The sequence below is a fragment of the Capsella rubella genome, unplaced genomic scaffold (genome assembly GCF_000375325.1).
Source record: "Capsella rubella cultivar Monte Gargano unplaced genomic scaffold, Caprub1_0 scaffold_3, whole genome shotgun sequence".
In the NCBI taxonomy this organism is placed as follows: Eukaryota; Viridiplantae; Streptophyta; class Magnoliopsida; order Brassicales; family Brassicaceae; genus Capsella; species Capsella rubella.
In genome coordinates this window covers 202,088-223,502 of record NW_006238921.1, presented here as the reverse complement: position 1 = coordinate 223,502, position 21,415 = coordinate 202,088, and the positions used below count along the sequence as shown (strand labels likewise).

Below are 21,415 nucleotides of genomic sequence, written 5' to 3'. Positions count from 1 at the left end.
TTTTCCAATGCACTCCTAAGAAGAATAGTGACGAGAGACAGAGCCATTGAAAAAAAGAAGTAAATGAAGACAATCTATAGATTTCTCTACAACTCATAGTGGATCCAACAGCTTTTAACAAAAACTAAAAACTTCCTAAGGTTTTTCTTACAAATGAAAAAATTTCATAGTGCCAAGTGCTAACTAAGGTTTTATTTGCTACACTGTGTCTTAGAACTTCCCATCAAATATATCTCTCCTGACAACGCCTTTCACAGAGAAGAAAAAAAAAAACCATAGCTTTGAAAATTATGCGCTTCAGAGCGTTTTGAGAGAAGGGGAGGTTGAGAGTGGCTTGACTCGGATACTTCTGGTGTAGAGGTTCGTTAGTGCAAAGAGTAGTAGCACAAAGACCACTTGAGCACTCACTATCCCAAAATGGCTTATACTATTCCCAATTTCCATCCAGCTTCCTGTGTTTTTCACCTGCATATATATGATTATTATCACGGGAAGTAAATCTCTATTACTGTTCCATAAGCAAGAATGTGTCCCCGAGAGTGTAGCTTGATGCTAAAAAAGTACACTAAGAAAACATAAAAAGCAACTGCTTTGATGCTATGAATGTTTACTTACCAGGAAGAAGAAATGTATTGTCATTATATCTGAAAATAAGATCACAAGGAAGTAACATCCCAGTCTTGGTACTCTCACTAATTTCGTTATTGCACTGAACGCACATCTGCAATTTACAGCAATTTGGAAACGGTTTAAAGACTAGTTTTATACTAATCATTACTGGGTTTGGTTCAGTGTTTATACTCACATGACAAGCATGAACGGTATGAAGAGCTTGAATATAAGTAGAGCTGCCATCAGAAAGGGCTGTACCAATGCAACGGTTCACATAAGATCTTATGGAGTCACAGATTCTAAGAAAAGAAAACCCAAAAATTTCAAACCTAGATTTTGTAGATACTTACGCTGAAGATTGTGATAAACCGGTATACAGATGATATCTCAAAACTTGCTATACTTGCAAAATTCCCAGTTCCGAAGAAAGCGACATTGAACAGAACCATCTATAGAACCACAAGCCAAATACTAAATCATATAACTGCTACTTTTTAGATGTAACAGGATCATAATCTCGCTTGAATCAAAATAATCAATAAAAAAAACAAGGATACAGAGAAGACGACTTACAAAAATCAAAGGAATCCGCACATCAGATAGCTGCAAGTATCTCTCATCGCTTCCGATAGTGACATGTTCCTCTGAGTATTTTTCTGACAAAAATGAATCTTTTACTTTGCTAGAATGATGAGAAGCATTCTCAAACAATATCCATGCCAAAAGCACAACGCCAAGTGCACTGTAAAAAACAGCTTCATATCTGTAAACAAATGGTCGAAACATGAGACCACAAATAGTCCATATAACCAAACTCTAAATTATAGCAAACTCTTGTAATGAGACAAACCCAATAGACAGAAGAAGGAATGGAGGTGCAAAACCAAGAAATATTGAACTTAATCGCGAAAGAATGCCATTTCCTGAAAACAACGGAAGAACCATTGAAGAACCTGCAAATATAGAAGACGGTTAAAAAAACGGTAACTCAAACACAAAGAAACACATTATGCAAACAGAACAGTTAATAAAGGATATACCAGCAACAAACCAGTTTATGAGCTGGTGTGACGAGTGTAGTTCTTGATTCTGTGTTCGGTGCTTTGTCGACAGGAACACCATCACCGACGACACTCCAACCAAAAAAATCTATTTTTCCATATGCACCAAGAAAAAGTGAGTTATTAGACGAAGAACCAAAATTTTATTTTTTTAAAGTAGAAATGGTTTATACCTGTATGAAATATAGCATGGAGCACAACGGCATCCTGCTTTCATGAAAAGTGATACTCTGCCAAAATTTGTTCCCTTCTGCATGCGTGTCCAGCCACTTTGCAGCAAGGCTTATTACTATAATAATAGCTCCACTTATAACTCTGCAACCAAAAGATAGTACCATCAGTGTCATTTAAACCACAAAACATAGGAAAAATAATCAGAGGAAAGTTCAAGCACGGGCAAGTAAAAGAACTTACACTAAGTTATTATTGTCAGGAATTTCAGCTGGCATCAGAGTGAAGACAGACAGGAACCAACAAGAAATACAGACAAAAAATGGTATCCCAGATCTCCAAGGGATTGAAAAGTGCAACAAAATTGAAGCCACAACACCTGCTATCAAGAAAAACCAAGTGTAAAGCTTTCTCTCAGTGAAGCTATGAACCTGCAGGAGGTTGAAAGAAAAAAACTATTAGGGCAATGTCTCCGTTTCTAATGACACTATTCGACTATCCCATTCACATACCAATAATTCTACAATCACAACTGACACAGCTGCAGCAAATAGAAGCTTGATGAAATAGCCCGCCCTCCTCTCCCTCAAATATCTCCACAATCCCCTTATTAATCGGTATTCACTAAAAATTTGTGTCCATAGAAAAACTGTCATTCCAATATATGCATGGTAAAGAGGGGGAGAATGCTCCACCAAATTTAACACGGAGAGAATTGCCATCAGCAGGCAGCCTGATATGTATACCTGCGACAAAAGGATTTATGTTTAAGTGTGAAAAAGAAACCTACTCAACCAAGAACAGTCAAAAATGATGAGTAAGCTGTCAAAGTGAAGATTAAAGCGTTTACTTTTCCAGAGTCTTTTTTCTGCACAGATAAATTCTCTTTTCTGGAAAAATCTCCTGAGAGTGAACTATAACATTGCAGGACATGCAGGGCAAGTACAATCATCCATCCAGTGTATCCAAGGGTAATTACAGTCATCAGCATTAGCCAGTCATACGTTTGGAAATAATGTAGGCCCTCTAATGACAAGTTTCTGAGGTCCACAGCCAATTTCATTGCAGCTTCATAACTTTTGGCGGATATTAACTCATCAATCTGACTCAGCGATGAGGAATGGTGGACTAATGGATTAAATGGCTTGAAAAATAAGGAATTTGAGCTTTTTATATCTGATTTCGTCAAGGAGACCATGCCCAAGATAAAAAAGAGTAGAAAATATACAATTCTAATTTCTAAGGTACAAAATCAAAACACAAACTATGAACATGAACAATGATTTATTTTTTAATCAATATAAGACTACTGTATTATAGCAAGAACAATGTCAAAGGCTTGAAAGCAGGGTACAAATCGGTATGAGAAGTGATGCTACAGTACGAAATTATTATCTATAGTGCAGAAAGTTAAGCTAATATTAGAGAGTGAGTAAAAGGATACATGACTTACGAAGAAGCTGATTAAGGATTTGTTTGGTATTGGCTAGCACAGCTTCAACTTCTTCTGCCTAAAAATACATAAAATAATAAACAAAGCATCATAACTCTGGACCTCCCAGCCATCTTTCTATCCGGATTCTTATTTAAAAACCAGTTCCCTATTGAGTTTCAACCTCTCACCCATGCGCAGTCTAGGGAACTGGGATTGGATGAAAGAAATGTAGCATTAACATATACCTAAACTATTTCAGAAGACAAGTAGTGAGTTCATATATAAGAACATACCTCATTCAACTTCATATAACCAAGTGGTAGGTTTCCAACTGAGTTTACTGGACATGGCAAACCCAAGAGCGTTGACTACAGATATTAACAAAGAGTGACAATGAAGAACTTGAAAGAACAGATTCACATTTAAGTTGTTTGACTGAGAGGATAAAAAACTAGGGCAACGTCCAACCATAAGTGGTGCTATGTCAGCTTGGTTGACGTCTACTCTCTCAACACGACGAAGGCCCCAGTCATAAGGTGTAGGCATATCATGTGCATGCTTGTCGACAAATGTAGTAACAGAATCAGAGTGACTGTTTCCGGATGCTGGTTTGGGATATTTAATCCCAGCTCCCCAAGCAACTAATGGAGTATCAGTGTTAGTAGGATGTCCATCTCCATGACTTCCTATAAGTAGCAACAGGTTCAGATAAAGTATCATTACCATCATTAGCTCAAAACGAAACAAAGAAAATTAGACGGAGATGCAGATGAAATCCTAACCAGGTAGCTAGGGGAAATTATGGACCCTTCCATATATGACAGAGTGGAAAATGCAAGGCAGGAATATATGGCTACTTGAGAAAACAACTGTAGCTGAATCGAAATATATACCCCAAAACATGTCATCTTAGGCCATAAACTATCCTATCTCAAAACAATCCAAACAAATGGTAGAGCAACTATCTAAATCCATAGCAGTATGCTCTACTTAAACCAGTTCTGAAATCGTTGGTAGCCTAATATGCCCTAACGTGTTAATTAATGAGAAGGTTTAAAACAAAAGGAATAACACAGAAAAAGGCAGACCTTTGTCGCTCATCCCATGATCGGCAGTAAAGATATACGAAGTGCGATTGTCTCTGTAGTAATCCTCCAAGAGATGGTAGACCCTTTCAGCTATCTTATCAACAACTTTGACATTGTTGAGATAGATTGATGAGTAAGGCCGATGTGCATGACCATTGGAATCACAACCAAGAAGGTGAAGAAATACAACAAGTTTGTCCTTGTGGAGGAGCTCTTTCAACTTTGGATCTTCGTGGGACCTATTGAGAAGGCTCTCAAATTGATCGAAAGACCACTCATCCAAAAAGGAGGCATCTACACCAAGATACATCATCTGTCATTCTAGTGATAAAAAAAAATGGCGCTGCATTTCCAAGCAATCAGAAAATTGACAAGAGAATCAAACTAATTTCCAAATACTGATACATAATTGATATAGCATACAATGCCTCGTTTTTCAAACCACGAAACTAACCTGTTGCAAAGTCTTCATATTCGTGCGGGTAAGAATTCCAAGTGCTGTGAGGTAAGGCACTGCAGAATATAGGAATAATATCTGGGCTCCCAAAAGCAAATGTATGGCGACTCTGGTTAAAAACAGAATCAAATTCAACAGGATTAGCTTTCCATCCTGCAAAAAAAAAAGAGAAAAGGTGCAACACAATTACATTTCAAAAGCCGCTACGAACTTGGCAAAACATCAAAGCTGACAAGACTAGGTAAGTAACTACCAGCATGTACACAGAAGAAGAAGAATAAGAAAACCTTTTGTGACAGCACTAGGATCTTCGTAGAATCCAGCAATAATGGCGACATGTCCAGGTCTAGATTCAGTAGGAGGACGAGCATGAGACACGCCCCAACGCCCCTGATTCTTTATTACATTCCTCAAGAAGGGTGCTCTGTATTTGCCTTCCTCGTCCGGCTCAAAGAACTTGTCAGCACGTAAACCATCCGCTGATAATCAGAAAAGTTTCGGGGCAGAACCAAAATCAAACACTCAATCTACTAAAATCTATCATTTGCCAAACTAAGTATGAAAGCAATGAGGAAGTAAAAAGCAGCTTCAATACATACAGATGAGAAGAACAAGTCGCTTCGCCGGCGGCTCAGAGAATCTGGGAGGCACCGGATCCATCCCGTGGACTATCGGCGTCTTGAAGTAAATGTCGAAGATGCTTAGCATGTAAACGGCGTGAAGTGCAACACCGAGAACCACGAGCCATGTTTCTCGCCTCTTTAGCCATCTTCGTCTACTAGCGACCACGACGGCTGTAGCTCGACTCTGATCCGAACCTCCAACTCCCAAGATCCCGTCGCTCCTCATCTCATAGATCTTCCCAATTCACAGCTTAACACTTCCTTTTTGAGATTTCCTCGGCGAGTTTTCTTAAATCTCCATCTCTCTTTGTTTACTCTTCTCCTCTTCACTGACTTTTCTCTTCTGTGCTCGTTAGTTGGACGTGGTAACTAATCTAAAGTCCAAGCCTTAAGCTTCTAATTCTTCACAAGCCCAATCCAATTGAGAGATTTATTTGCTTTTAACCGATAAATCATACAGTAGTAATAGGAAAAATAAATAATCCAATGAGTTCCTCTGCTCTCAACTTATTACAGAGATATGAATACAAAAAGAGTACACAGAGAATATTACAACAAGCAGAGAGAATAAATAGCGATAATCATATCAGATGAGTCTCTGAAACACCACAAGAGAAGGGGAGAGAGAGAGAGAGAGCAGATACTCAAAAATGACTCCCACTTTTTCACCATCTTACACAAACCACTGTTTATACTTGGTTTATATAAATCTCAGTTCTTCACTGTAGTAACGTGTTTCAGAAGCATTTCCACAACATCTTTGGATATCCTTGATGCTTCGTTTTTCAATTGCTCGATTTTGGCATCAGTCTCTTGCTCCAGCCTCTTCACATTCGCACCAGAGTCTCCACTAGTCTGTTTTCACAATCATATTACTTAGAGAGACAAAAAAAATCAAGCTAATAACTTTTTGGATAGCCTAAAGAAGACATTCTATTCAATTCTTTACCTCCTCAAGTTTCCTCTGGAAGTCTTGCTCTGTTTTAGCCTTGTATTCAGCAATCTCTTTTTCAGCCTCGTCCTTGGCTTGCTTCAGTCTTGCCATTTTTGCTGCAAAACCAAGAAACACATATAATAAATCAATTTTCAAAACACACATAACCAAAGCTCCACGCATTATGCTCCCCAAATCTAACGGTGACAAGTCCAAGTGAACAAACAAGCAACAGATGTTTTATTTGTTGGAGAGTTTCAGATTGTAAAGCACAACGTGACAGAATTAACAAGGGAGAAAAGAACACTAAAGAAATTACCGGTCCTTGCAGCATTGACAATGTGTTGAGCTTCTTGCTCAGCAGCAAGCAACTGCTGGATACCACCTTGACCTCTGCTGGATTCCATCTTGGTTTATCCTAGAGAAAAAAGCCATAACACAAGATTTGAACTTCCATTAAGTCCAAAACATAGCAATTAATTTCCAGAAATATACACACGATCTAACTGATCACTACGATCATATGATCTTAAGTACTGTTCTTCTTACAGCAAATTTGGTTGGATTCGAGCGAGCACAAACAACATGTTGGGAGAGAGAAACATAACATAATTTACTCAATAACTCAAAGCAGATCTGTTAAATCTAGCAATACATAAGTCAGAGCCAAAACAAGACTCAGAATCAAAATAGATCTAAGAGCCCAAAAAGAGCAGTGAGGAACGATGATGACGATTTAGTTTATCTAAAACTAAGTTAGCACAGCCTACCTACATAGCATAGCAGCAATCCTAATCCCCCGTAGAGTATTCAAATCCTCTCAAGTCAAGACATTTTGACTTCCGATTGAAAATTTGAAACCGACCGCATTTGAAAGATGAGAAGTAGAGAGAGAGAGAAGAAGAAGACGCATACCTTGTTGTTGTTCCGCGGAGGAGAGAGATCAAATCGGAGAGCCAATCTATTAACACGTCTGTCTATCTCTCTATCTAACTCCCCCCCCCCCCCCCCCCCCCCCAAAAACTTGTATGACTAACATGAGTACTGGGCCCACACTGAATAGAAATCAAAGCCCACGTTTATAGTGGGTCTTATCTCCTACAAGAAGCCCAAATAAACGTCGAGACACGTGGAGAGAAGCAACGCCTCGTAATAATACCTCTGCAAAACATTAAAAAAATATATTTCCCTTTTGTATAATAGTAATAACCCCATCTTATATTTATTTAATAATATAAAAAGGTATTATTATTGCTCCTTCTCTCTCTCTGTCTGTAGACTAGACTCTCTCTCTCTCTCTCTAGCTCATTCTTCTTCCTTTGGCTACACACACACCCAAACAAATATTCCTGACAGGCAACAAACCCTAAGCATCCACGTTTTTTGATGCTTTGATTTTGATCGATCTTCAATCCATAGATATGGAGATGGAGATGGAGAATCATCGCTCCGGCGGCTTCACCTACATGGGCCGCAAATTCAGCGATATAAGTGTCAACGACTCCTCCTCCGCTTTCAGCGATTGCAACAGCGACAGATCCGGCGAGTTTCCCACCGCTTCCTCCGAGAGCCGTCGTCTCCTTCTCTCCTGCGCCTCTGACAATTCCGATGATCTCATCTCTCATCTCGTCGCGCATCTCGATTCCTCCTCCTCTTCGATCGACGAGCAGAAGCAGGCTGCTATGGAGATCAGGCTCCTATCCAAGAACAAACCTGAGAATCGGATCAAGATCGCCAAAGCCGGTGCCATTAAGCCTCTGATTTCTCTCATCTCCTCTTCGGATCTTCAGCTCCAGGAGTACGGAGTCACCGCAATTTTGAACCTCTCCCTCTGCGACGAGAACAAAGACCTTATTGCTTCTTCCGGTGCCATTAAGCCGCTCGTCAGGGCCTTGAAAATGGGAACTCCCACGGCTAAAGAGAACGCCGCCTGTGCTCTCCTCCGTCTATCGCAGGTCGAGGACAACAAAGTCGCCATCGGAAGATCCGGAGCCATCCCTCTGCTTGTGAATCTTCTGGAAACAGGCGGATTCAGAGCCAAGAAGGACGCATCCACGGCTCTGTACTCGCTTTGCTCAGCTAAAGAGAACAAAATCAGAGCCGTACAATCGGGAATTATGAAGCCGCTGGTGGAATTGATGGCGGATTTCGGATCCAACATGGTGGATAAGTCGGCGTTTGTGATGAGTCTGTTGATGTCGGTGCCGGAGTCGAAGCCGGCGATTGTGGAGGAAGGAGGAGTTCCGGTGCTGGTGGAGATCGTTGAGGCGGGAACGCAGAGACAGAAAGAGATGGCTGTGTCGATATTGCTTCACCTTTGTGAGGAGAGTGTTGTGTATAGAACCATGGTGGCTCGAGAAGGAGCGATACCTCCGCTAGTGGCTCTGTCTCAGGCAGGAACAAGTCGAGCTAAGCAAAAGGCTGAGGCATTGATTGAGCTTCTAAGGCAACCAAGATCCATTAGTAATGGTGGCAGATCGTCCCAACTCTGAGATGTGAGCTTTTAGATATTTCCTTGTTCCCCTTTTGTTTGATCTTTTTTTTTACACTCTTTTTTTTTTCTTTTACTGTTAATGCGAAGATACAAACAACAAACAAATCAGAAAAAGGAAAAAAAAAATGTAAATAGTTTACATGTAGAAAAATTAGTGGGTTTGTAATTTATCTTGAGTTTGGTTTTTTTTTTTTTTTTGTGATCAGATTCATAAAATTCGGTTTGGTTTTAACAGTTCTCACATGGATTGATTAGTTACTGATTTACCCGTCCATTTGTAGTAGAAAGAAACGATGAATGGGCCTTTGAATGACAAAAGGAAACATTTATATTTAGAAATTATTGAACTAGAATGGAAGAAAAAGGATTTACTTTTTTATATATTAAAAAAAAAAAAGGGAAAGAAACAGAGACATGTTTTGCGAATTCGTAACTTACAGAACAAGTGACTGAAGTTTAAACAGACTGGAACAGAGCAAAAGAGAGGTCAGCAGAACATGTTCCGCCATGTTGATGTTTGTGTCAACACATAGCATTGGTACAGACTACAGAGCAAATTAGCTATTGAAGCTGACGGGACTGTAGGTAAGTAACTTCAAGCAAAAAACATAACATGGAGGTGGAAGATCTTTAAACTGGAAACCGAGGTTTGTGATGGCGACAACAATCTCGTTCTTGTTGCTCAAAACGATCAGCCGCAAAAAAAAAAAAAAAAAAAAAAAACGATCAGCAGACAGCACCAGCAACTGGGAAACAGTGGCTACCAAAATAAGACATCGATGACTGATGACTCCATGGCTATCCGACCTACCAATAATGATTAATAGCAAACAACATTCCCAAAGATATTAGGAATTGGATTGCCTCGTTTAGTAGATTTCGGTTTAGTTTACACATGATTACAACTAATTTAACCTGGTAACAAAAATAAAACATTCTTATTTGGAAAATTTCAACAGAATTTACAATATATGAAGGGTGAAAAAGAAAAGAGAAAACAATGATATAAAACGTATTCTTGGAAATTTAACTTGGAGAACAAGTGACTGAAATTTAAACAGGTGGGGGACATAATAAAAGAGATAAGAGAACATGTTCCACAATGTTCATGTTTATGCCAACACACAGCATGTTAAAGACACGATCCCAGAAACAAGAAAACATGAATACTAAACTATTTAGATGTAGTAATCTCTTCTAGCCGCCTGGAATCACCATGGTTTGACCCTCTGGATGGGATACGCGTTGACAAAAGAAAAAAAAAATTATTCAAACCTGGTTAGCTTGATGCATATGGATTTCTTTCAAGATCCAGTTTATACACAAACAAAAATTAGAATTCATATTTTCTCTTTAAAGGTCTTAAACTCTCACCTGCCAGACCAATCGCACGATTAGCTTCATTATCAGCATCAGAATTGAATTCCTACAAACCACACAACTTACAATTACTTGTCATTTCCATGTCATATTATCTAACACCGAATCCAAAATTTTCCAAACCCAAAAATATTTGATGTTAGCTCACAATAAAACTCTTAAAACCTTACCCTGTCAATGTGTTCGATATGGAATGTTTTAAACTTGCTCTTAAGCTCCTTCGCCTGTTTGCACAGCTCAGCCATTTTCGGGTGTTTGGTTTTCCATGCATCTTGAACCTGTACCATTGACGAATCCAAGTTACAAAACAATCAAGGTTCTAGCATGAATGATCCAAAGAATAAAAAAAGTGGCTGAATTCTATCTGGACCTGCATACAGACAAGCATTGAGTCTCCTTGGACGTGCACATTTTTAAACCCTTTGTCGAGAGCAGACTTCAAACCAAGAATCAGAGCTCGATACTCTGCAACGTTGTTTGTGGCAATGCCAACACCTTCCCGTAAATAGAAGAGGACACTTTTATCTGAAGCACGGAGAACAGCTCCTGCACCAGCTTTTCCTGGGTTTCCTTTGGAAGCACCATCAAACTCAATGGTACATGAATCCTGAGGGAAAACGACGGACTACAGATTAAGAAGATGCCAAAAAAGAAAACCAGGCATATGAGTGAAATATTTTGTAGGGTGTTATTACATTTTCAAGTATAGGTTGCCGAGTTAAGAAACTGGAAGGAATAGTCCGATAAACAATGTCATTTTCTATCTTAAGATGCTTTTGCGGAGGACTGGGGGAAAATGAACCCGATTCATCACTTCTCTGAAAGAGTAGAGGCACAAAAAAAAGTTCATCATTATCTTCAAGAGACTGAGGAAGATGTGGTTACTGTTACATAACACACCCGCAGCAAAAGATAATGAATTGTGTCTATAGCTGACGAAATTTATAGTTTTTTACCATTCCCTGCAATCTCTTTGCAGCAGGGGAAGATTTGTTGGAAGTGCCTCCTTGGCAGGAAGATGGTTGCTGAAATGCAAAATCAAAAGTTCAGAACAGAAAACATTAATAATAACTCAACTGGAATAGTCTCAGTCTCAGATTACACAAGTAAACATGGTATATGTTCCTGGACAGTATGAAATCTGCACTAACATGACTCTCTCTTAAACAGTGATTCCTAAAAAGAATGTTAGTAAGATGAAGAGTGTGCATCTAACCTGAACAGGACAAGGAATGAGTTTCCCAAAAGCATCATCTTTGACATAGCTTGCATTGACAGAAAAGAGAGCGTTCTTAATTCCAAAAGAAGAGAACAGGTCCTCTGCTCCTTTTGGCCAACTGTATCCTTTGTACACACTCATTGGAGGATCTGATACCTGAAACGGAAAACAAAAAATCATCTATGTAAGTCCTAATAATGCAGATATCAAGTTCAACAGTGAATAAGATAACAGAAACAGAGAAACTACAGATGATCCAGCTTGCTCTTGACACTCGCTCAAGCTTCGATACACACCAATGATGTCTCCCTTACGAACGATGTAAAACGCATCTTTCTCATCCTCCATTGTGGAACCCTTAAAGCAGTGAACACTAGAATATCTCTAAATTTCGATCCTAACCCTAAAATCCCAAATCTTCAGGTGTTAAGCGAAATCACATAAAAACCCTAAGACCTAGTCAAGCGAAAGTGGAACCAAGTCCCCAGAAAGCAATTAAACAGAGAATCCTATTTGGTTTCCGAATTTCACACTCAGCTCATTAATCGTAACGCATTAGCTTATGACTGCTGCTGTGCTGGGATGGGATGGGATGGAACGGAGCAAGAAAGACAAATATAATGATGGGCTTCGGCGGGAATTAAGCCCAATATAATAATATTAGCCTTTCAATCTTTGGGGCACTTGTGTCGTTCCGTGTCATACGAACAAAACTACTTGTCGTCTAGCGTCATTCTCTAGTTATCTATTTCTAATAATAATCTTCTCAAAGAAATAATCTTTTCAATGATAATAATTTGTTGTGTGGTTTATATATTAAAAAATTCTTATGAAAATAATATCAATTAATTAAATTTAGCTTAATTTTAATCTTGGTTTTTATAATGAAAAGGTAATGATATGAAAAATTATGACATATTTATTATTTTATAACAAACAACTTATGCGATTCCTAGTGTGATTGTGTCGGCTCGCAGTGGACTTATTCGTCCCGTCTCCTACGAATGTAGGGATTGACTAATAGATTGGCATGTTGTGCCCTAATGTTGAAAAAACAACAACTTAATGATAGAATATATTTCTTTATGTATAATATAGTACATGATTGATGTCAAATAAACTTACAATGTCACATTGCTCACAACCAACAAAATGCCAATAAATAAATATATGAAAATTCAATCAAAGTGCATATACATATTAGAACGATCTAAGAAGGGATTCGGAGATAGAGAGGGATTGGATTTTTGGTAACTGGTGGTGAATCCCATACTGAAAATGCGCTTTCAGAGTTCATCCATTTATCGGTCATTTCAGGATAATGACGATCAAACACGTCCTTGAGGCTCTCTGTAGTATTCACCCATTTAAGCCCCTTCTTCGTGTAAACCGTTTCATTGAAATCACTCGTGAAAAATCTATCCGCTTCTAATCGCCTATTTAAATTAGTATCAGAAAATGAATTCAGCTTTTCTATTCTACTATATATTAATGATTCCATTTGTAACAACCAAATAACGTAACATACCTTGTGGCCATGAGGAGGAAAATGTAAAAGGCAGTTTCACTGATAGCGAAGCCTTTGATCTTCTTCTCTGCCATAAGTCCCACGAGAAGATCAAGCTCTTCCACATCACCATCGTAGACGTCATCCAGCACTTCAATAGCATCCTTATCAGCCGTTAGATCTTCCCACTTGGTTATCGGAATCATAAACATAGCTCTTCTGAAATCGTTGTACCGTGGGACGCTCCTCTCCCTGTCCCTATAGACTAAAATAATCGACGAATCCACCAATCACGTCAGAATTCGAATTCAAACAACAATTAAACGGCTGAGATGAAATTGACTTACTCTCTAAAGCAGCTAAGTCAACGTGGTCCGAACGTTCTTGGCCGTTGTGGTCATGGGGGATGATGTCTCTAAACCACAATGGATAATTCATCAGTTCAAGGGCACCACTTGCTTGGTGACCCATTGAGACCATTAGCTTAGTGAATCCAATCTGAGACATGGTTTGTTCTCCCTTGAGGCCAATCAAATGGCTCATAGAAATCCTAAGTTCAAAGAAATAAAACCCTTAATTTTTTTTTGAATAATTAGAAACTTCAAAATAGGAGATATGTATATAGAGACATACTCTTTAATCAACGGTAGTGATTTATTAGTTCCCGGTTCATCGTCAATGTCACGCATCTGGAGTTGGTCGGGTAAGAGAGAGTGCATTCGATAGACGCTAGCGAAATCTTCGGTTAGAGAGTAAGGGACTCCATGATTTTTCGGTTTCTTCATACCCACGACACCTCCCAAGATCGAACTGCCTGCATGTCCGAAAGAATCTTTAAACTTCTTTCCTAGTACTCCGTACCTAAATTCATCACGGAAATATTCATAAGTGTTAGATTGCAACATGTCTACGTAACGTCATTAAATAATTATAGATGAAAATAAAAAAGTGTGCTATTGATCACCAATTAGCTCGCATTCCAGCAAGTAAAGTGTCGGTTTTGAGAAGCTGAGTTGTCCAATCTATGGTGTGAATTTTGGCTATCACCGCTGAGGTCACTAGCCTCGCGTGTCGGTACAAATCTTCGTCTTCCAAATCATTATCATCATCCTATATTAAAATATATATATTTTCAGATTGGATTAGTTTTTGTTTTTGGGTATCATGCATGTACCACAAAAAGAAAATATTCAAAATTTCGTATAATATCAAACCTTGAGGGCGTCGCATACGGCGTTGTGCTCTTTGATGAAGAGAGCTTGCAAAGCGGAGACGCCAACCCAACTGTTACGAACGTCGCCGGAGATAGCTATACCGTCCTTGTCATGGAGAAGGAGACCCGTCTCCTCCGATATCTTTAATTTCCCATCTTTATAAGTTCTCACTCTATCCATTGTTTTCGAGTTGCTTCCATAGATGACGCTCGAATCCCTAATTAATCAAATTTATTCTCTGAATTATTTGTACTTATATATATATATTCATACATATCATCATTATATCCGTATGCTTTGTATGCATGGAGCTGTGTTTACGTCGTCCATATATATCGTCTACCTAATGATATATTTTTTTTTTTTGGTAAGAACCTAATGATATTATTATTGATATAATAGTAAATTTTAAATTTCAAAACGAGTTTTAGAACCGAACAAAAAACCTAATTAAATCAAATCAAATTTTCTAAACTTAAATGATCCAAAAAAAAAATGACCCTAACCGATCCCACAAAAACGTATAGGCCATGTGTATCATTATAGTATAGGTAAACGCATTTTTAATGATTTTATAAAAATAGGTAAGATATATAAAATAATTACCACCAAGGTGTACGGATATTTTGCGAACCAGTCTTGATATCGAAGAAGCCGGTAGGGACTTCCTTGGTCTTGAAGAACCTAAAGGAGCGTAAGGGACACTGGTTCGCTACTTCTCTCGGAGCCACAAGTTCGATCTATTTTTAACCGGGATAAACCAAAATTAATTGTTTCGTCTAAAAGCATATGATAAGTTTGCATGTGCAATTAATGGATTAAACTGAGAAAAATTATGAATTGACGAACTTGGTGAGTGTCTTCAAGATGATCAATCCAATCATGGATCATGAATTGAATCCAAGAAGCTGCAATCATATTGAATTGTTTCCCTGTGTCGATGAACTTCCTCCTTCCTAATAGTTTTGTCGCCACCACCATAGGGTCTGGCCTCAGTAACTACAAAATAAAATCATAAAACCAGGCTAATTATTATTAAACCCCCTTTTTTTAATAATTTCAAAAACTATTCTTTGGTATTAGTAATTAAAAATCAGAAGACACTATTTATAGACATAAGTATGAATGTAGTAGGTACCTTAGTTTTCTGATCGACGGGAGGACAGTTTCTTCCGAAAAAGCTATTTTGACTGCCGACGCCTTCATTGAACGGATCGTTGAACTTTCCATCAGCAGTCCGGTACGGGAAATTAGCAGGATCAAACCGAGTCCCGACCGGAGTTTGACCGACGTTGAGAAGATTGTATTCTTGGTGAAGATGTCTACGTGCTTCAAGATAGGCTAAACCCAAGAACACCGGAAGCTTATGCCATGGAACCATCTTATCCACTGCATGGACGACCTGCACCAATGTAACCATGTCAGATTAATATATATTACCTTTTTTTTACAAAACACCACTTCAATTCTAAAGAAATGAAAAGTGTGGATCTGTTTCTACGTGCATATACATATGTATATATGAAAAGATGGATTATGTACTTACAAGAAGTATTAAACGATCGAGGAGGGACATTCTTGAGTAAATCTCATGGAAGTCTTTGTGGATGAATTTAAGCAAAATAGAAGAGATTAGAGAGGTAATTAACTTCATCCTCTTCAATTTTTGTGGGCTGAGTTATCTAAGATATTATTATGTGAAGAATAAGCCTTGGTGTTAGTTGCCTATTTATAAGCATAAACCATGAAAAGGGAGAAGACTGTTCAACTTTATACACTACTTCAAATCAAATTGAGTTTTTTTTTTTTTTTTGGTTTGTCTTCATAAATTTATGTACTCTTTGTTTTGAGATTGTCAATTATAATTATCATTATTTTCCAAAATATATGTATAAGCAACTGTCAATAATTATATCATTGTTTTCTTTTTATTATAATAATATGAAAATGCGACGACTCATTAACTTTGTATCATTGTGATTTATAAAGCCAAGTCTCAAGATTAGACAATCACATGATTAATATCTAATATATTATTTAACTGCAACTCGATCGAATTAGAATGAAACTTTTTTTCTCCTAAATAAAATATGTGCAAGTTTGACCATATACAATTGACAATGTCGTATATATGATGATATAATTCATCTGGACTTGCAGAATCCAACAAATACGTTTGTAATGAAAAAAACTACTGAGAACATGAAATAAACCTTAGTATCCATATGAGTGTATATGGCAGGACTGGTAAGTCATCTTTGAAGTTATATATTAAGTATTAACTATTAACAAAATGTGATGAAAGAAATTGTCACTGAATTTTTCAGTCAAGCTGAATTGTTACTCTGTCGGTTTTAAACACAAACAAAAATATATTAAAATTAAAGATCGATTGCCATTCAAAATAATGGTCCATATACTGATAGAAAAAAAATTAAAAAATAATGACCATTAATTTAACATAATTGTATCATGCAGGCTACACAGCCATCATGAAGCAGGTAGAGAAAATTGATTAGTTTGGCCCTATTCCTGTAATTATATTTGAATTTTTTTTTCAGAAAACGTCCGAATCTTGGGCTCTTTAAAGATATGTATGTACACGTACGTTACAGACAGACCAAATGTAAGAATGTCTTTAATATAATATGTTAAATTAAATACTGCAATTTCTGGTGATTTCCAAAACTATTAGTATAAAATGTAAACTACATATTTGTCCAAAAAAAAATAAAAAAAAATGTAAACTACATATATATATATATATATATATATATATACTTTCAACATCACCAAGATTAGTTGCTTAATTTGCACGACTACTTAGCAGGCTGAGCGTTCGATATAAATCTAGAAGTTTGTTTGTTTTCCTCATAATTATAAAAGTCCTACAAGTTAACTCTTCGACGAGGGATATCTATTTGTTTCTTCAACCAGGTTCATGTTTAGTATTTTCTTGACAAGTATCATGAGACTGACGTCTATTAAGAAAATCTTTTAATAAATCACATGAAGGAGCCGCCCGGGGGCACCAAAACGAAAGGGTAAAGTCAAAGTGGACGTCTGGATTACCAAATACCTGAACATTATAACTTCTCAATTGATCCTTAGGTTCCAAATTTGCGTGAGTATACTCGTCTCCTAATAGATTATATGTATTGTTTGAAGAAAAAACATATTTCGTTTTAGATACTACTATCTAGAGTTTTAATTACGAGTTGAAACCTGTATTGTAGGTGACCAGTAAAAAAAATAAAAAACCTGATTTATAAGGAGACGTCATGTAATATGATATAGAAACAAACATGCATGTTGGATATCTTTTATAATCTGCAGAAAATGTGAATTGTATTCAAAGTAGACAGACATGTCTGCGTTTACAAATTATACGGGATGGAGTTTTGGTTCATTTTCATATGTCGTAGTTGTGGATTTGACCCAATTAAGAATATCAACAATTAAAAATGTACACGAAATCGGTCTTGTATGAGGTGCCCTAAGTTGACATATATATAGTATTAGTTATTAATATTTATACGTTTTTTTTGTTTTAAAACAAAGATAAGCTAATTTGAAATTTTATAATTTGGGTCAGCAGACGAGAATTATCAAGATGAAGATATAAATTGGGATGAAGCAATGTTATGATATAAATATCATGTAAGTACTTAAAAACAACAAACGCTGTAATTCATTAGCCAGCATGAGTATCATGAGAACTGGGAAAGCACACGTTCGTTTGAGCCATGTCATGCATATATAATTGCATATGCATATTCCTTAATTATATAAGTTAAAATATGAAAAGTTGTAAAAACCATCTGGTGGCGTTACAACTTAGCTAGTCACTATAAGTCTATAATAACTATCAACGTTACGGACGCTTCATCATCAACCACCAAAATAACTCATTATTAAAACCATCTGGTGGCGCTACTACTATAATGCCTATAAGACCAACTCGCGCCGTCCAACTACACCACTATATACTATATTTAAATATATATACTCATCCACTATATCTATATTTTTTTGAAAACTTATACTCATCCACTATATATATATATATATATATGATATATAAAGTCAAAATAAACAAAATCAAAAGGGAAAAAAAAGAGCAGAAAATGATGGCGGCGGTACAATCGTAGATAGGTTGTATGATGACAAAGAAATCGTAGGTTTACCAAATCCTATGAACCTAAATTCTAGTGGTATGGACCATACGTTGATACATTGTTAAACCGATAAAACGTCAATTCATAAAGATTAGAGATGATGTTAATTACTACTTTTTTATTTGACACAAGTTTACTTTATTATTTTTTCCAGGCATACGATATTACTGTGCTTAAAAAATGTCACTTGGTAAATGGTTCTGTGTATTTATGAGAAATCAAAGGTGTATATTCTTTCTTTCTTTCTTAAATAGTAGTAACGAGTCAGAATAAGAATAGATTTATTTAAAATATAAATTTGTGCAAGATAGGTATTAGGTAGGTTTTTGGATATGGAAGGAAGAAAAGTAACAAAGTTGGCATTTCGATATTCAGTTTTCCATGTGGGATAGAGAAAGGCGCATCGAGTAATCAATCAATCTCTGGACGGGAAACTCGTCATCTAAATGTCCGGTTTGCTCGACGGATCATACCGGCATTCACCGTTATCTCACCGGTTTGGCTTATTCCTCCTCCAAATCGTCGTCGCCAGATAAGGCTCTTCCATCTTCCATCTACCTCTCGTTTGCCTCTTTAGATTTCTTCGTTCCACTTCTCATCTCCAACTCTAAACCTTAATTTTTCTCCTTCGACCACTTATGTATTAAGTTGTTAACTCTATTGCTCCCAAATTTTTCAATCCATACAGCATACTATAATATCCATCCATACAACGTTTTATTGTTTTATAATGATACATTTACCCACAATAACTTTTGTCCGGTTCTGTCTAACACAAAATTGGTTTGATATCTTGTAACAGATTCATTGAAGATGATGCTTCATTGATGGTTCTTGGAAGGAGACAGATAAGTTTGCAGGTCTAGGTTGGTTCTGCCAACACGCTTGGGATGGATCAACATCGATGGGAGCTAGGAATTTGAGACGGAGCCTTTCCCCTCTTCATTCTGAAGTAGAAGCCTTGGTGTGGGCGATGCGATGTATGATCGGGCACAATCACAGAGATGTTGTTTTTCTTACAGACTGTTCTGACTTGGTGGAGATGGTGTTTTCCCCGTTTGAGTGGCCGACGTTCTCTGTATACTTGGATGACATAGCTGTTGACAGAGAGGAATTTTCTTCTTTTTCTTTGTCTCTTATTTCACGAAGCGCTAATATCCAAGCGGATAAGCTGGCACGGAATGCCCGTACCACGCCGCTTCCTGTTCTGCATGTGAACAATTGTCCCTCTAATTGGCTGTTATAAGTCAATCTTTTTGTTATTGTTGACAAAAAAAAAAAAAAAAGATTCATTGAAGATGGATGTTCTAACCAAATTAAATTCACCTAAATCTCTTTTTTTTTCCGCAAAATCTAATACGTATGGAGTAAGTAGGAGGATCTTACTTGTGCAGCAAACCACTCATACGCAAGAGAAAACAGACATACAATACTTTAATGGGATAACCTACAACTGATCTAGAAACAATATCACAATAACGGGTGACAAACACGAGAAATCTGCGTAAAGTTTCTTTTGTAGCAATCTCAACCAGAAGAAGGATACCGGTCAGCAGTTTGTTTCAGATCATCAAGCTGCGTGAGAACATATTCAAGCTTCTGGAAGCAGATCTCATTAGCTATTCTAGCGTTGTAATCACATTTCTCAAAGGGACGGTACTCGCAAGCGCTTTTGATCTCCTCCCTTAGTGTCACTTGAATATCCTGCAAGTTTTCATGTTGTATTATAGATTGGCGATACATTATATGCACAGTCCAAGATGAATAAGTTCATGGATCAGACAATTAAGCTGAAATCAAAACTCCAGACAAAAAAGAAGAAAAAATAGCCTTTTACTTGTTCATGGAATGTAATGATCTCTAATCAAGATTTGTGTCAAATGAATTCCCAAATGTTCTTCGAACAGTCAGGCCCTATCTAATATGAAACTATCAGCATCCATCACTCATAAACCTTAAGCCTAACTGCTAAAGACTGAAAGAACAATGTCAAATCCTAAGAAACAGGAAGGGAATACAAACATAGAGAATGGTGAGACATGAAACCATATGTTCACAAAGAAAAACAAGTACATTAGCCGCAAACGAAATGCCGTGGCCGTCTTGAAGACTAAACCCATCATTAAAATTCTAAACATAGCCCTTAACTTTGATCAGGCGATGTAATGAAGCCTAATATAGACTTGTGTCAAATTGCCCAAATGATCAACAATCGAGAAAAGATACCAAATCCCCAGAAAAGGATGACATATATAATGTAAGAGAGACTGAGCCAGTAAGAATACTAATCTAGACTGGTGTGTCAATGAGCCCAAATGTTCATCCTTAAGCTAGTTTATCAAAACACTAGAATCCAAATGAAATCAGAAATCCATCATTCAAAAACCATAAGGTCAAGCACCAATGTAGTGAAGAAGAGATTGAGTTAAGAACCTTCATAGATTGCATAAACTCTCGGCAGTGGCTGTTAACGAACTCTTTCTTAGGTCCAGAAGGGCTCGCGAGTTCTTCCATCACTCCTCCAGCTAGTTCCAAAACCTTCACAACTCTCTGCGCCGAAAACACAGAAAACGCATACACATTCACATCAAATAACTCTGTAACCTTCCATATAATTCTCAAAGGAAAGAGTGAGTGCTCCGAAATTTTCACATTCTCGACATTCTGGAGTCGCTGCAACGAAGTGTTCTGCGTCTGCGGGTCCATTGGACTCGAAACTGAGATATATCACAATAACGTCAAATCCACTCATACACATACACGAAATTCTCAAATCGGAGCAGTGGGAAGTACCTGAATCGAACACGCCGACCGCGAGGTTGTGAAGATGGCAGAGACGAAGAGAGAACACGGAATGTTTCGAATCAACGGGAGTACACTGTGAATGTTACGGCGATATGAAGATCAGCAACGGAGAGGCTGCGACGGAGGGAAGATGCTGAGGAATCGGGACACGGCGACACAGATCGGTGGTGAAAGGGGAAAACCAAAGAAGAGAGAAGGATTTTAATCACGCTAAAACGGCACGAATTCTACTTCATG

General features: G+C 37.6%; 6 protein-coding genes across 10 annotated transcripts; 1 reads left to right on the top strand and 5 right to left on the bottom strand.

Moving 5' to 3' along the window:
* Positions 1–46: 46 nt before the first annotated feature.
* On the bottom strand, positions 47–5,811 carry LOC17892988 (GPI ethanolamine phosphate transferase 1). Of its 2 annotated transcripts, XM_006296840.2 has the most exons (18): positions 5,424–5,811; positions 5,112–5,303; positions 4,822–4,977; positions 4,368–4,661; positions 3,748–3,965; positions 3,573–3,647; positions 3,289–3,355; positions 2,695–3,020; positions 2,357–2,590; positions 2,088–2,275; positions 1,847–1,988; positions 1,653–1,761; positions 1,463–1,565; positions 1,186–1,375; positions 963–1,061; positions 806–864; positions 616–721; positions 47–465 (listed from the first exon to the last, which is right to left on the bottom strand). In XM_006296840.2, exons 1-18 carry the CDS (start codon positions 5,671–5,673, stop codon positions 298–300), a joined length of 2,976 nt encoding a protein of 991 aa, XP_006296902.1. In that variant the 5' UTR covers positions 5,674–5,811; the 3' UTR covers positions 47–297. The 2 variants fall into 2 exon arrangements, with proteins under 2 accessions (XP_006296902.1, XP_023641885.1); XM_023786117.1 differs by lacking the exon at positions 5,424–5,811 and having other exon boundaries at positions 5,078–5,282.
* Positions 5,812–5,922: 111 nt separating this feature from the next.
* Positions 5,923–7,382, bottom strand: LOC17892407 (V-type proton ATPase subunit G1). 2 transcript variants are annotated; one of them, XM_023786119.1, is made up of 4 exons: positions 7,152–7,222; positions 6,701–6,799; positions 6,397–6,497; positions 5,923–6,302 (listed from the first exon to the last, which is right to left on the bottom strand). In XM_023786119.1, the coding sequence occupies exons 2-4, from the start codon at positions 6,786–6,788 to the stop codon at positions 6,159–6,161; spliced, it is 333 nt and encodes a 110-aa protein (XP_023641887.1). In that variant the 5' UTR covers positions 6,789–6,799; positions 7,152–7,222; the 3' UTR covers positions 5,923–6,158. The 2 variants fall into 2 exon arrangements, with proteins under 2 accessions (XP_023641887.1, XP_006298854.1); XM_006298792.2 differs by lacking the exon at positions 7,152–7,222 and adding an exon at positions 7,297–7,382 and having other exon boundaries at positions 5,925–6,302.
* A 255-nt stretch (positions 7,383–7,637) lies between these two features.
* On the top strand, positions 7,638–9,067 carry LOC17893628 (U-box domain-containing protein 4). The gene has a single exon (XM_006300174.2). It carries the CDS (start codon positions 7,803–7,805, stop codon positions 8,871–8,873), a length of 1,071 nt encoding a protein of 356 aa, XP_006300236.2. The 5' UTR covers positions 7,638–7,802; the 3' UTR covers positions 8,874–9,067.
* Positions 9,068–9,861: 794 nt separating this feature from the next.
* Positions 9,862–12,052, bottom strand: LOC17892638. Its single transcript, XM_006298174.2, has 8 exons — positions 11,724–12,052; positions 11,472–11,630; positions 11,212–11,280; positions 10,951–11,073; positions 10,626–10,862; positions 10,426–10,533; positions 10,250–10,301; positions 9,862–10,104 (listed from the first exon to the last, which is right to left on the bottom strand). Exons 1-8 carry the CDS (start codon positions 11,820–11,822, stop codon positions 10,073–10,075), a joined length of 879 nt encoding a protein of 292 aa, XP_006298236.1. The 5' UTR covers positions 11,823–12,052; the 3' UTR covers positions 9,862–10,072.
* Positions 12,053–12,533: 481 nt separating this feature from the next.
* LOC17892716 (alpha-dioxygenase 1) lies at positions 12,534–15,893 on the bottom strand. Its single transcript, XM_006297118.2, has 10 exons — positions 15,742–15,893; positions 15,334–15,597; positions 15,045–15,194; positions 14,802–14,935; positions 14,196–14,412; positions 13,946–14,091; positions 13,615–13,842; positions 13,329–13,531; positions 13,003–13,246; positions 12,534–12,910 (listed from the first exon to the last, which is right to left on the bottom strand). The coding sequence occupies exons 1-10, from the start codon at positions 15,847–15,849 to the stop codon at positions 12,685–12,687; spliced, it is 1,920 nt and encodes a 639-aa protein (XP_006297180.2). The 5' UTR covers positions 15,850–15,893; the 3' UTR covers positions 12,534–12,684.
* Positions 15,894–19,646: 3,753 nt separating this feature from the next.
* LOC17891736 (mediator of RNA polymerase II transcription subunit 11) lies at positions 19,647–21,364 on the bottom strand. 3 transcript variants are annotated; one of them, XM_006298781.2, is made up of 4 exons: positions 21,167–21,360; positions 21,026–21,090; positions 20,807–20,923; positions 19,647–20,077 (listed from the first exon to the last, which is right to left on the bottom strand). In XM_006298781.2, the coding sequence occupies exons 2-4, from the start codon at positions 21,077–21,079 to the stop codon at positions 19,901–19,903; spliced, it is 348 nt and encodes a 115-aa protein (XP_006298843.1). In that variant the 5' UTR covers positions 21,080–21,090; positions 21,167–21,360; the 3' UTR covers positions 19,647–19,900. The 3 variants fall into 3 exon arrangements, with proteins under 3 accessions (XP_006298843.1, XP_023642115.1, XP_023642116.1); XM_023786347.1 differs by having other exon boundaries at positions 20,807–21,090; positions 21,167–21,364; XM_023786348.1 differs by lacking the exon at positions 21,026–21,090 and having other exon boundaries at positions 21,167–21,361.
* Between the last annotated feature and the right edge of the window lie 51 nt (positions 21,365–21,415).

Coding starts and splice junctions, on each gene's coding strand:
- LOC17892988 (XM_006296840.2), bottom strand. CDS start 5,673: ATGAGGAGCGACGGGATCTTGGGAGTTGGAGGTTCGGATCAGAGTCGA. Junction 3,648..3,747: donor CTGACATAGCACCACTTATG/GTTGGACGTTGC, acceptor TAATATCTGTAG/TCAACGCTCTTGGGTTTGCC. Junction 865..962: donor GGTTTATCACAATCTTCAGC/GTAAGTATCTAC, acceptor GCATTGGTACAG/CCCTTTCTGATGGCAGCTCT.
- LOC17892407 (XM_006298792.2), bottom strand. CDS start 6,788: ATGGAATCCAGCAGAGGTCAAGGTGGTATCCAGCAGTTGCTTGCTGCT. Junction 6,498..6,700: donor TGTCAATGCTGCAAGGACCG/GTAATTTCTTTA, acceptor TTGGTTTTGCAG/CAAAAATGGCAAGACTGAAG. Junction 6,303..6,396: donor TCCAGAGGAAACTTGAGGAG/GTAAAGAATTGA, acceptor TTGTGAAAACAG/ACTAGTGGAGACTCTGGTGC.
- LOC17893628 (XM_006300174.2), top strand. CDS start 7,803: ATGGAGATGGAGATGGAGAATCATCGCTCCGGCGGCTTCACCTACATG.
- LOC17892638 (XM_006298174.2), bottom strand. CDS start 11,822: ATGGAGGATGAGAAAGATGCGTTTTACATCGTTCGTAAGGGAGACATC. Junction 10,534..10,625: donor CAATGCTTGTCTGTATGCAG/GTCCAGATAGAA, acceptor TCAATGGTACAG/GTTCAAGATGCATGGAAAAC. Junction 10,302..10,425: donor ATATCGAACACATTGACAGG/GTAAGGTTTTAA, acceptor TGTGGTTTGTAG/GAATTCAATTCTGATGCTGA.
- LOC17892716 (XM_006297118.2), bottom strand. CDS start 15,849: ATGAAGTTAATTACCTCTCTAATCTCTTCTATTTTGCTTAAATTCATC. Junction 15,598..15,741: donor TCGATCGTTTAATACTTCTT/GTAAGTACATAA, acceptor ACATTGGTGCAG/GTCGTCCATGCAGTGGATAA. Junction 14,092..14,195: donor CCGTATGCGACGCCCTCAAG/GTTTGATATTAT, acceptor ATTTTAATATAG/GATGATGATAATGATTTGGA.
- LOC17891736 (XM_023786347.1), bottom strand. CDS start 21,079: ATGGACCCGCAGACGCAGAACACTTCGTTGCAGCGACTCCAGAATGTC. Junction 20,078..20,806: donor AGTTTATGCAATCTATGAAG/GTTCTTAACTCA, acceptor GAAAACTTGCAG/GATATTCAAGTGACACTAAG.